The sequence below is a fragment of the Alligator mississippiensis genome, chromosome 10 (genome assembly GCF_030867095.1).
Source record: "Alligator mississippiensis isolate rAllMis1 chromosome 10, rAllMis1, whole genome shotgun sequence".
Classification (NCBI taxonomy): domain Eukaryota; kingdom Metazoa; phylum Chordata; order Crocodylia; family Alligatoridae; genus Alligator; species Alligator mississippiensis.
Genome location: NC_081833.1, coordinates 19,271,807 through 19,285,632, shown reverse-complemented (window position 1 = coordinate 19,285,632; position 13,826 = coordinate 19,271,807). Strand labels below are relative to the sequence as shown.

At 51.8% G+C, this 13,826-nt stretch overlaps 1 protein-coding gene across 1 annotated transcript in view; it reads right to left on the bottom strand.

Annotated features, from left to right (window-relative positions):
* Nucleotides 1–9,145, bottom strand: part of LRRC75B (leucine rich repeat containing 75B) — a 37,224-nt gene extending 28,079 nt beyond the window's left edge. The window contains exon 1 of the mRNA XM_006272207.4: nt 8,535–9,145. Within this exon, the coding sequence (XP_006272269.1) occupies nt 8,535–8,822 (288 nt within the window). The 5' untranslated portion in view covers nt 8,823–9,145. The remainder of the gene's footprint in view (nt 1–8,534) is intronic.
* Nucleotides 9,146–13,826: the final 4,681 nt, after the last annotated feature.

Below are 13,826 nucleotides of genomic sequence, written 5' to 3'. Positions count from 1 at the left end.
TGTATCTGCTGTTACAGGAATTAGCAGAATGGAAACACAAACTGGGAACAGACAGGATTGAAGGCTTGTAAATAAAGTATTTAATTGGCCTCAGGTTAGAGTAGGGGTGGGTAATTATTTAGGCTGCAAGGCCACTTAAGTTTTGGTTAGCTGTTGAGGGGAGTGGGGCAGAGCGTGGCACAGCTGCTTACACTATCTGGCACAGCTGGGGGGGAAGCAAGGGGCTGGGGGCATGCCAATTGATCCTATTCAACCCCAGGCCTGTCTGAGCTGCACCCACCACTGGGAACACTGTACGGAGTGGGCAGGTAGGTGGGAAAGGTCTCCATGGAAACCATCCCAGGACCACCATGGGCAGGGCATGCTTGGCTGGACAGATAAAATGGGGCTGCAGGGAGGTGGGAAGTAGTATCCGGGAGCAGGACAGGGGGGCTGGACTGGGGTTGGAGCCAGGGCTGGGATTGCAGGGCAGTGACAGCACAGGGCTGGGGCCCAGGGCAGAGCTGCTATCCACTCCTCACACATCCATTGCAATGGGTGCCGGTTCTGTCCCAGGCCTTGGCCCTATGCTGCCACTACCCCATGATTCTGGCCCTAGCTACAGCCCTGGACCAGCTCACCTATTGCATTCCCAGACACTGCACCTCACTTGCCTGTGGCCCCGTCCCATCCACCCGGCCAAGCATGCCGTACCCGCAGGGGGTCCCAGGCTGGTCTCCATGGAGACCCTGCCTGCCTGGACTGCTCCATCCAGCACTCCTGGCAGTGGGCATGGGGTGGATGGCTGGGGTGCCCAGGCAGCGAGTCTGGATCTGACAGTGGTGGCAGAGACACAGGCAATAGCAGTTAGAAGTGTGAGGGCAGAGCAAACTGTTGCAGCAAGGGGTGCTAGGAAGCCAAGTCTGGATACCACGTCACCACCATCCTGCCACCAGATCCCATGGACTACAGCTCCTGCTGTGCCTGAGAGCCACACATGGGGACAGGGTGGGCTGTGCTCTGCACCAGGCAGTACCTCTACACATGCCTGTGACCACACATGCCACAGCCTGGACTGCACCTGAGCTCATGGGTCATATTTTGTCCACCCCTGGGTTACAGCCTCGTTGCCAAGAATAGGTAACCAGTGTTTAAAATCTACCCATAAAAATACAAAATGCTAAACAACTTCCTAGGATAACTGATAAATTTCCCATCTTTTCAGAATAAGTGTTTTTCATGTGGTGCATCTTATGGGAAGTACATGTACTAGTTGTTGCAATTTTTAACATTTTAACCACCATTTATGGTAAATTCCTGGTATGAGATGGACATAAATGCAAAATACTAGATAACATTAAGATTTAGTAGCCTATTAAATTATAGGTACCCTTCAATTTGTGGGGTGAAAAGCACTATCTTGGACATAGTTTTATGCATATATAAAGCTGTGCCACGGGAAATTATTTGGGGCTGGGGGCGGGGGAGGAGAGAGAGAGGAAGATGTTCCAGGTATGTTCTCCTACTTCAGGAAACCTCTAGCAGGAACCCATGAGTAGGTAATGGATCAACCAACCATTGTTAATTGTATCTTATTGCTTATTTATAGTACAAGCTACTAAATCTGATTTCAGTGATTTCTGAATTAAGGCTGTTCCCCCACAAATCAGCTTTCAGACTTCTCTCAGCTTTCTTGAACCTCATGAATACTTGTTACTCAGGGTGGGCTCAGCCTGGCTCAACTGTTCACAACTCATTCAGGCTTCTCACCTTGTTACTCAGAGGCCTGACATCTAAGAACACCTGTGAAATTGACAGGACCTAGTCAATTTCATCATAGCTAATAATACAACACTGACAGCAGTTGAGAGAGACTAGAATTAACAGCTCAGTTCATATGTCAGGCAATTTTTTGATTGCCAGAGCAACCCGCTTATATGGCTTAGACCATACTTTCCAATTTGCAGCTGCAACATTTATTTGGCGGTTTATTAAAAGAAATATGTTCAAGTTACCTGTCCTGACTGGCTTCCTTGTGCAGGTGGCTACAGTCATTACACATCCCTAGCAACTGCAGCTAAGTCTAGTAATATCCCTGAATCTTGGGGACCACTTCCATTCTTAGGCTACTGATTGGTTTAGCAAGATTGGAGATTGGCTACCTTATAGGCATGTGTTGTGAGTAGGTTTTACTAAGGAAAAGTGAAAGACACTCCATCCCAACAGGAGCTATAACAGGGCCAGCAGTGGGGAAGCTTACTGCTATTCCAGCCTCAGTGGGCATGTCAGCACCCCATCTCTGGCACATCTGGGGAGGAACACTCCCAAGCATGCCCCTCCTCTCCATTCCAACTACATGTGTCAAACCCAGCAATGCTGCAGGAAAGATCCTCCTGGGCTGCAGCCCCAATGGCCACTCTCAAGATGTTGGTGCCTGATGTTCTTGAAGGTGATCTCAGGATCAAAGCCAGGGCAATTGCACCACCACCTTCCAGATGCAGAGTGTGTCCCTCTCCAGACATGCCAGGGACAGTCTGGCCATAGCTGATGTGTGCTGGAATACCTCTCTATGGATAATGGCACAGGAGCATAAGATCTGAGGGACCAGGTGGCTAGTCCTGGCCTTCCCCCAGGACACCTTGGCCTGGCTCTTTAACAGTACTTAGATGCCTCTATACTATTGATTTCAGTGGGAGTTGGATATCTAAGGGATTTTTTAAAAACTGGCCCTTTGTTGTCTGCTAGTCAGCATCCAGGTAGTGTTTTGCAGCACTATGTAATTACTAAGTTTCAGCATTTGTATCTCTAACAGCAAGTCTGCATGTAGCTTGTTGGAGGAGGAAGCTGCAGGGATTCCTCTTTCACCTCGCCTTCCAGGGCATGAGCCGGATACAGGACATGATGCATGCAGTTCCTCTGTAGCACGAACATACCTGGTAATTCTCATGATCCCAGACTAACTGGGAACTGTGGGAGCCCCTTGGAAATAGTTTGTAAAAAACCTCAGCAGGTAGGAGGACTTTTCTGTGCTATAGGGGGAGGTTCGAGTCTTGTCTGGGACTGAGGGTAACTCTGATTGTAATAAATGTAAATGGAAGGGACACGAGATGCTGGGGATGGGGAAGAGAAACAGATCAGGAAGATGAAAACCTGGCAAGGAAATCAACATTGCTGAAAAGAAACTTCACTGAGAGGGCAGGAGGGAGAGTTCACAAATGGAAGGGGAGAGAGTGGATGACAAAGGTTCCTCTGGGAAGGACTCTTCTGGGGCTTGATTCTATCAATGTGGAGGATTCTGATGAGGGAATAAACAAATAATTTGTCCAGTTTTTGCTCTGCTGTCAGAGGAAATGAATAAGCAAATGGGTGCCCCATATGTTCTCATTACTTTGCTGAATCTGTTCTTTAGCACATGGAGTGAAAGATGCATGGACAGCTCTGAAAGGGAGAGCAGCAAACAAAGCCCCTGCAAAGATGGAACCATGGGAGGGACAGGGGGAAGTGCTAGAATAGATTTTGACCCTAGAGAGCAGCAAAAGAAAGGGCAATACCTTCTACTCCCCACCCCTAAAAACTCTCACACCAAGCAGAGAGCAGGGTACAAAAGAGTCACCAGCTACCAAGCCAATGGGCAGAGGTAGAAGAGATCACATGCATTCCAGCCCCAGTGCAGTGAAAGTTAGCTGATTTTATGTACATGGATGAGGCATAGGATAGCTGCAAGCAATGGAGGAACCTAGTTTATGGATCAGCCATAGATGGATGTGTTATCACGTGAGGATGCTATGGTGGCCACCTGCATGTGGGCTGGAACCATGTCAGGGCATTATGCCAGCCTCTAGCTTGACCATTAGACCTGAGGGAAGCTGACAGGCTCACCAGTCATCTCCGTCTCCTGAATGTGACATAACACATATGGAAGTGGAAGGCTTTTGAAAGGGTGACATGGCTGGAAGCAGCAGCATATATCACAGCAGTAATTAAACTCTGTAGTTCAGCAGCACTATTTGGAGTTGTGCATTAAAGATGAATCTGCATTCCCATTACAAACCCCTTATGGGATAGCTTTATAAATAATGTAGCTGTAAATATTCACTTCACATTGATAGTCTCTAAATTCTCAGCCCAGAAGAAACATTCTCTAGTGCATCTTCTCACTGCCTGTGTGTGTGTGTGTGTGTGTGTGTGTGCATGTGCATTTTTCTTCTCATAAAATACAGTGTTAAAAGAGTTTGGTTCACAGTTAAAAGAAAGCACAGAACCAGGACCTTGACCATTTTTTCTGCATGATCCATTACGTTAAAAATGATGGCACCAGTTTCCAAGCTGATATGAATCAGATTAGCTCAAATGGGCCAAATCCTGCTCCACTAACAGACATTGCACAATACCTATTTATACCAGTGGAGGGGCTGGTATAAATAGGTATTTTTAAAATACCCTTTATGGCAGTTAACAGTGCTGTCAGCACTGACACGCAGAGGCCCCACTTGGGCCATATGTCCTGGGATTTGAACAGTTCCACTCCAGGTGCATCATGTGCCCTTTGCACATGCTGGTGCAGGATCACAGAACTGCCAGGATTAGGCTAAAATGCAGTGCCCTCCTGGAGGTAGGAAGGGGCAGGCACTACTTTAGCTGTGGCTGAAGGAGGTGGAATTCCTTCTGGAGCTTTAGGAGGGGGGATGCACACAGGAGCAGCATCTCTGCTTCTGTATCCAAGGCTGAAAGTACCCCCTTCCTCTGCCTTGTCTCCTGCCAGAGACTAGGGTCCAGGCCACACCCCTGTCTCATCTCCTTTGAGATGGCTTGCTCTGCTCTGCCACCACAACTAGGGGCTCCCTAAGCCTTCTCCCCATCTCCTTGCACAGGGAGAGCTTTATAATTACAAGGCATGATTTGCAGTGAAGCTAACCTCCAGCTACAGCAAATGATGACTCTCTCCCACTACCTTCCGATAGCCGGCAGTCCCCTGTCCTGGCATGCTCTATTGTTCTGGCAGCATGCTCCAGCTACTGTTAGACTCCCGGTGCAACCAGCACTGTACCTAGACTCCTGGCGGCCCCAGGCAAACTTTTAGTATCAGGCCCCCCTTCGCCAGAGATGATGATGATAATGATAATCAGACAAAAAAGTTACCATTGTAGGCTTCTTTTCTGTTTGGGCTCCAGGCAGCTGCCTGGTTTGCCCATTCCTGGGTCCAGCCCTGCATGCAACAGAGTACCTATGGGGCAGAATGGAGCTGAGAGCTACAGTAGGCAAGATAAATGGAGGAGCATCCTGCCATGCCCAGGCAGGGAAGGAAACTGGGAAGACTTAAAAGGGCAAAGCAGGAGCAAATGGGAGTGTTGGATGGATTCCCTCCATCTTATGCAGCCAAATGAAATCACTTTGTGATTAGTGGATGCATGTTCAGTTCCTGTATAAGCACACAGCAAAGATGCTTGTGAATGAGCCTCTGTCCTTCAAAGTAAACACAGTAACAGCCAGAAAGCCTGAGATGGGGACTGGGGACTAGAGGGGGAAAAGTAAATTTGAAAGTTAAACAGGCAATTCAGTAAGGTGTTCTTCTCAGAGGAAGTGTAGAAGGAGGTGATGGATGGCTTAGCCAGGCCTGAAAGAAGTTGAAAGGCTACGTCCAAAAAATAGGTTTCCTCTCTATCGTCCTCTCCAGATGGTCCAGTGACTCAGCAGTGAAATCCCAGCTGTCATTCAGTGGACCTTCTGGAGACTTCAAGACCAACAGAGATTGAAATGCTTTGGTCTGGGCACCCTAGGAGATGACATTTTATAATTCTGGCCTCTGGCAACCCCTGGGAAAGTCCATTCATCACCATGTTTGTGAAGCAAATCACTGCCTCTCTTTTTTCCATAAGCTTCTGGTGATAATGCATCTTGTGTCCTCTGTGACCTTTGTCTAAATTAAACACATACATGTGCACACACAGAGGTTTTCTGTAGAAGATGTACTCTTCTATCATATTTCATGTTAAGGAACTGAATCACTGTATTTATGGCAACTCACAGACAAATACTTAGGGTGCAGAGGTGAATGGTCCTAGTATAAATACTACTGCAAGGAGATGCAATAAAATTAATAAATCACAACTTTAGGGCCCAATATTGCAAAGACTTACTCATATAAATGCCATTTATTCCCATGAATAATCCCATTTGCCTGGACTATTTATTTGAGTAGAGCTACTCATAGGACTAGGTATAAGGCGGTTTACATGAATCCAAGTAAATAATCTGCATCTGATACCCAACAAATTGTGGAACTTGCTGCTACCAGTGGTGCTGCTGCCTGCTGTGGTTGTACTATTGTAAAAAGATGCCCTAATCTCATGACTCTAGGGCAGGGTTGTCAAGCATAGGGCCTGCAGAGCCATGTCATCTAGTCCACAGGGTTAGCAGATAGGATGGGAATTTGGGGGCACAGTAAGCAGGAGCAAGGCCCACCATCAAAACCAGGGGCTCTGCTGGGGATGCATATTGGTGGCAGGGGCAAGTGATAGCTGTTAACCCCCAGGGTTGCCTCTGGCCTAGGAAAAGCCCCATAATCTGGATGCAGGCTGCAAGGAGGGCTGAGTCTGACACCCCTGTCCTAGGAAATGTACTCATGTAACAGAGCCATGCCCCAAAGACTTTACATGCTTATTAAACTTGTGAATCAGATGGAGTGAGGCAAACCACTCAGCATGTTTCCAGTGGGGATTAGGCCCTTATATGAATGGGCATAACCCTTGCTGGGTGCAGAACTACAGAGGCCTTCAAATCTCCTGTTTCATGCAATGCAACCGCTTGGGTTGAGGAGAAATGTCCCCCAGTTGCAAAGCCAACTGCCTTTTGGGGATGCTGCTCACAGTGCCAGTATCTGGCCATTGCCCAAGGCAGGGCTAAAGGGAATGGGCTGGTTCCAGGGTAGTGATGGCTCTTCCCTTCTGCACAGTTTGGCACCGCACTGTCTGCACATTTGCTTTGATTTCCTGGATGGAGACAGCCCATAATGAGTTTGCCCCTAAGACACTGACCTGCTTACCTTCCCTTCCCTGCCTGGATCATCCTCAAAGAGACACTTGGTCTGCAAATGCTGCTCCGGGGCCAGCAGCCCCGGGGGCTGCCGGTTTGAATAGACTCCATGGATGGTGCCAATTCCTGGAAGCCATCTGTTGGCATCAGGGACTGAGGAGGGGTCCTGAGCAGGATGCAGCTTCCAGGGGCCTTGCTGGAGGAGGATCTTCTGCCTCTTGGAGTTCAGCTTGAAGCCCCCTGTTGCTGCAGAGTCCCAAGCCCCCGCCAGCCTAAGTGAGGGAGCTGAGAGCCTGTCTCCTCCTCAGCCCTTTGTGCTAAGGAACTTGGCTAACCTCTTCCCCCAGACTCGGATCCCGGCAGGGACGAGAAACCGCGGATCTGGAAACCAGCAGTTTCCCCCTGCCTGGGCAGCGCCTCCCGCCGCTCCTTTCTGTCACTATTGTTGTAGGGGAACAAAGAGGAGAGGCCGCCTCCCTCTCCCCACGTACACACCTAAGGACTGCTGAGCCAGCGCTGCCTGCCCGATGGTGGAGCCGCACAAAGCGCCCGGCCCGGCCCGGCCCGGCCCTGCCCCGCCCAGGCTCGCTGCTCAGATCAGCCCGTGTTTAAAGGGACCCCTGGGAGGGGGCGACCCGAGCCACGCCTTGTCGCTCCGCTGAATGGCCTGGCCTGGGCGAGCATGTGATGCAGTGGGGACAGAGCAAAGGACCTGGCTCCAAAGCGGGGAGCCCGCTGCCTCCCCGGGGCGCGCTACTCGCGGGCCTCGCTCCGTGCAGCCGCACTTGATCCCAGTGCAAAGGTACCACGGCACGTTTCCTTCCAAGAGGTGGAAAAAAAGCACCCCCCCCCAAGTGTCCAGTCCGGCTGGACCAAGGAGGATGATGTGGCCGGGCACTCCGTGCGCCCCAGTATCTAACAGCCCAGTCCAGCGAGACCCCCTGCCCGATTGGGTGTGTGTGTGTGTGTGTGTGTGTGTGTGTGTGTGTGTGTGTTGGGGGGGGGATCCAGCCCATGCCAGGTAACCCCCTGGCCCAATTGGGGGGGGGGGGAATGGGTGTGCCCGTCCCAATGTAGCCCAGCTCAGCATCATACCCCCTGCTCCGATCTGGGTGTGTGTGTCTGTGAGCCCAGCCCAGCTTGACCTTTGCCCCGACTGAAGGGGGGTATGGGTGTGTGTCCCAGCCCAGTCCGCGGGAGGGGGGTGTCCGTCCCAGTCTAGCCCAGCCCAGTGTGACCCCCTGCTCGGATCTGGGTGTGTGTACGTGTGTGTCCCAGCAGAGCCCAGTCCAGTGTGACCCCCTGCCCCGATTGTGTGTGTGTGTGTGTGGGGGGGGGGGTGTCCTGTCTTTACCAGGCCATTTGCGTGGCCGCTGTCTGGATGCCCCCGGCCCCCTGTGCTTTTCCCTGGCGTGGCTACGGCGCTGCCCGCGGCCCCAGCCCTGCCGCCGCCTTTGTGTCGGCCCGGGGCCGGCGGCACGTTGCGGTGCTCGCCCCCGCGTTGCACCCCCGTCCCCCGTTACCTTTCGGAGCAGCCGGAGGATGTGCACCGCGTGCTCGCGCTTGTGCTCGCGGACGGTGGCCTGGATCTCCCGCAGCCAGCCCACCCGCCGCACGTAGGGCGCCGGGCTGCTCCTCCTCAGCACCCCGGACAGCTTCTCGGAGCTCAGCAGCAGGGAAGCGAACTGGAAGTCGCCCCGGCCGCTCTCCCCGCGCCGCTGCGGCTCCTTCCGAGCTGCCCTGGGACCCGCGTCCTCCCCCGAGGCGCCCTCTTCCTCCAGGCTGCTCTGCCTGCTGAGCCGAGAGCCCATGGCCCCTGCCGGCACAGAGATCGCCCCGCGGGGGCAACAGGGGCGTGGGGTGGGCCCCGGACCGGGTGTCTCAACCGGGGCGATCTCACGGCAGCGGCAGCGGGACCCGCCGGGGAGCCGTGGGCATCGCCACCGCCCAAAGTGAAAAACAAAAAAGCAGGCGGCGGTTTGCCCGGAGCCTTTCCCCGCTCGGGGGCTGTTCCCGAATCAGGGGCAGCCGCCCTGCCTCGGCCGGGGCGCGGGGGGCGAGGAGGTGCCCGGCCCGCGCCTTGCAGCGCCTCTTGCTTTGTGCCGCCTGCTCCAGCCCGGCCGCAGCGAGCTCCGCGCGGGTACCACCGCTCCCGCGCGCGCCCCCCGCCCGCCCCGCCCCGCCCCGCCTTCGCCCCCTCCCCCGCCCGCGCCCGCCCCTCTGCCTCCCCGGGCCCCGCTCGGCTTTTGCGAGACGCCTGTCCCTTCCCTTCCCTGTGCACGCCAGTGCACGCCCAGCTCTGTGTGTGCGTGCGTGTGTGTGTGTGTGTGTGTGTGTGTGTATGCTGGGGGGTGCGCGCGTGTGTAAATGTGTGTGTGCTGGGGCGGTGTCTATGTGCTGGGGTGTGTATACGTGTGTGTTTACTGGGGTGCACGTGTGTGTATGTGTTTGTACTGGGGGAGGCTGTGCGTGCGTGCGTGCGTGCGGGGCTGTGGGATCCCTGTATATGCATCAGACACGCAGCGCTGAGACCCGCTGCCGTAGCATCCGTGCAGCCTTGGCTCTTTATGCATTCAAGCGCAGTACAGACAGTCTTGTGATTCCAGGCGCTGTTAAGCAGCGGCGGCTGCTGCCACCTGGATCCCCAGAAGGAGGGACGGCCGTAGCATGGCTGATGTGCCCGGGCTGCCTTTCACTGCCGAGTCCAGCTCCTTAGGACACAGCCTCACACCCCTGCCTACAGCCTGAGCGCAGGTGCTGTCTGCCCGGCTTGCCTCTTTTCCGGGTTGTCCTGGAGTACTTGAATCGCTGGGTGTTTATTCTGCTGCTTAATCCAGATCCCCAGCTGCATCTCACCGGGGGAATTCATTTGTTTTTAACCTAAGGGCTGCACTCTTTGGTTAGAGCTCAGCCCTTAGGTTAAAAACAAATCCACTCACTGTTTTCTGTGTTTTTCACCTCTCTGATCAGTGCCTGGGATTTCCACAGCCAGAGCTGGGGATATTGTGACATACACCACAGGGCAGGGATCATGTCTGCTTGCCCTTTTACCTTGTCCATCCATTTGGCTGTTAGAAACAGTGGCAAGGTCTGGGTTATCCCAGAGCAGGGTGAGAATTACACCAGCAGTCTGTAACTGTTGGTCAGATCCTGGCGTGTTTCTGTGAGTGGTGTGGATAGACCAATAGATTTTTTCCCTCTTTGTTAGCCATACCATGCGATAGACACTCCCATTCACATCCCCTCCACCTCCCTGCTGCAGGCTGTCAAGAACAAGTTTATTACTTTTTCTCAGCCAAAATGATTTCTATCCATTTGAGGGTGGTGAAATGATGCTAGGACCCCACTAGCCACAGCCACATAGCTCTCACAGTTCTCATGCAAAACTGGGTGAGGCCTCACTATGACCTTCCCTGGTAAGGGCTACTGGACTCTCTCCCAGAGCTGAGTCTGCCTTGGCCCAGCTCCAGCACTGAGTGTAGGTCAGCAAGGATGAGGATGTGCTTGTGCTCAGAGTGGGTGTTTCTGGGCAGCTGGGACCATGTGGATGAAAGGAACATGCATACACTATACACAAGTCTGGGTGCAGGGGCCTATACTGCCACCCGCTTGTGCACACACAGATAGTGTAAGGACAGCTCTGTGCTCCCATTGAGATTGAGGCATTTTGCTTTCACTTTAAGAGAAGCAGAAGTGGGCCTGGAGTAGATACCTTTCACACCATGGTAGTGAATGATCATTTGTCCTTGTTATTGTTTATTTTTGGCATTGTGAGATATTGCTCAGCACTGTGAAAACGTTACAGATAGGCTCCCTTCCCTGGATCTCATACTCTTGGAGGTCTGGTCTACACTGCAACATTTTGCCAGCACATCAGTGCTGGCTGAGGTAGAAGAAGATCATAACCACTACCTGAGGTGCCTATGCCAGCGGACCGCCTGGTTGGGGTGCAGCTTTGTTGATAGAGGAAGGTTTCTCTTAGCACCTGTGGTAGGAAGTAGTGGTGTAGCTATGCTGACAGAAAAACTTCTTCTGTCCGCATGTATCTTGTCTCTGCTGGCAAAGCTATCAGGACAGAACTGTCCCTTGTCCCACAGGCTTTCTTAATTTTGTCAGAGGAGCAGAGCAGAGGATGGTGATGGAATCTTGCCTTCTCACTGTGCCTGTATGGTGCAGAAAAGGAAAGGATTCCAGACTGCAGGCTGGGAGCTGTGCTGGTTGGGGAGAGTTGCACAGGTGTGCATTTCTGGTGCATTGTTTCAGGAAGAAGCATGGCTCCATGTTGGTAGGCACCTGCTCCAAATTACCTTTTCTCTTCTGCTATCTGCGTTTCCATTCTCTCCCGCAATCTTGTCATCTCAATTATGCTCAATCAGACACCCATGTTCCACAGAGCCCTTCCTGGTAGCCTGCAACAGCAGTTGGCAAGGAGGGGAGGTAGGGTGTGGATACGAGATTATTGCAAAGGGGCTCATAGAATGGAGAGATTAGATAACCTCCATTTTAGGAGCTTCTTCCCTTTTGTTCCTGTGGAGAGGTGATAGACTGATGGTCCTGGAAGCTGAAGGCTCATATTTATCCACAGAGCAAAGACTACTCCAAAGGTTACCCCTTGGGCCACTTTATTGGCATAAAGAGCACTCACTATGCATGCCCAGGCAGGACTCAGCTTCTCTGGTAAGACACAAAAAAAATAACTTAGGATGTATCTGTTAGTCCAGGGGTGTTCAACTCCTGGTCTGTGGGCTAGATCCAGCCTGGGAACCATATCAGTCAGCCTGCAGGATTCCCTGAGGGTCCAGAAATTTGGCAGCAGGGGTCAGTGGCAGCATAATTTGCTGCTCCAGGGTGGCAGGCAGCTGGCTTGGGTCGGATTGTGGTGGGCCCACAGACCAATGCTGTGCAGAATCCAACCCACAGACTGACTTGCACCACTTATCTAGCCCATAGGCATGTTAGTCTGCAGCAGACCACAGTATTTATAGGGCTAGAATAATCTCTGAGTGGAGTAGAAGGGTGTGATTTGTAGTGGGGCAGTGGCAACACTAAGGGGATTCATCCCAGGAGAAAGGAGGAGAGATCTTCAGACCCTGCCCTCCAGGGGTAAAATCAGCCAGGGACTCCATAGAGAAGCTCCTGTTAGAGACCCCCCTCAGGCATGGACAGCATCTGCATATCACTCAGGCATCTTGCCCTGCTTTCCACCCCTATCTAGTTCCTGTGCTGTGCTGCCCAGTTCCAGGACCCTGGGCAAGGAGGGACTGTAGGTAGCTTGTATCACTGGGACCTCTTTCAGATGCACTTTCCCTCCAGAGGTCTCAGCCTGGGTTCTGCAGGAAGAAATGAATCAGAGCTGAAATGCCTATTCAGTGCGTCAGCATTGTCGTTAATAGGGCTTTAATTATGGTGGGCCAAATCCCAGATTCCTATCTCAGATTCTACTCTGCCCTCAGCCAGGGGAAATTCCCCCTGGGCTGAGCACCTGTAACAAAAGTTCAAACTGACAAACTCCAAAGATGCTGATCAGTCTAGTCCCTGACAAACCCCATTTTGAGTGAGTTAGTGCTGAGTCCGCAGTTCAGGTTTTGGTTTGATGATGCTAAGAAATATCTGATCAAAACTGAATTGTCTCTTGCGCTGGGTCCCTAGGGCTCTAGTTGTGTCTACAATCAGAGGGGCTGATCATGTCAGCAGTCAGAGTAGCAAGCAAAAAAATTACCAATGTGGAGGAGGTGGGGGAAGGTGCCACCCTGAGATCAAACTTGGCATTTCCCAGTCTCCTGAGGCTAGATCCAGCATTTCAGTTCTGTGTTCCTATCTGTCCTGTCCCCTGGGTACCATTAGAAGGAACCACATTGGCAGCATTTGTGACTGAAGGATCAGTTTAATAAAGGAGTAATTTTTATGACTGTATTGTTTCCATGCCTTATCTTGGCCGCCAGGGAAAGAGAGCATAATCTGCAGTTCACATTATAATAGGATGAAATCTGCATGTATTGTTCCAAAGCGGTGGCAGAACTGATGAGACTTAACTGTTAAAGGGCTAGTATCATTACTAGATGTGAATACACATCTTCTGTGTATTCAACATGAAAATATCCCCCCCCCCCCCCCCCCCGATCAAATCTTCTTAACAAGCAAATAGTCACGGGGGAAGTTCCACTGCCTGCTGGAGGAATAGTCTGTGTGCTTTAAAATAGGAGACACAATAGTAGGAATAATGGGCACTAATTAGAAATGCAGAAATGCTGGGCTGGATTTTAGCAAGGTTGAATGGGTAGCTAATGGAACAAAGGACTGGAAGGGACTTCCTGGATCACCATGTCCAGTCTTGTAATTGCAGGCACCACATCGTGTGATCCCTTCCCTTAGAAGCTATTTTATCAAGCTATTTTAGACTAAATTGCGGTAAACGTTGCACTGTCTGTGTGTGGTCACAAAGGCCAGGCTAGAAGTAGGTATACAATCAGGAGAAGACTCCCATCCAAATGTCCTGCAAACTGTTGTGTAGTGGAAAGGAACTGGAGCAGGTCAAGGGAAAGACAGGATCCATCAGCACATGGACCCCCTGGTGCTTCCTAGCTACTGGCTATTTCAGTCATTAGTTTAGAACTTCGGCTCTCACCCCAAGGGTGCCAATCCCCAGAGGTGCTGTGCTCATGTCCCAAAGATTGCCCTGAGTTTTGGGCTAGATAGGGAAATCCTGATTCTGTGCAGGCCATGGGGGGGCTGAGAGAATGAAATGACTGCAGTCTTGTGACCTTAGGAAAAGGCTTTTTTGTGCTATCTTTTACTGGATCACTGTATAATTGAGA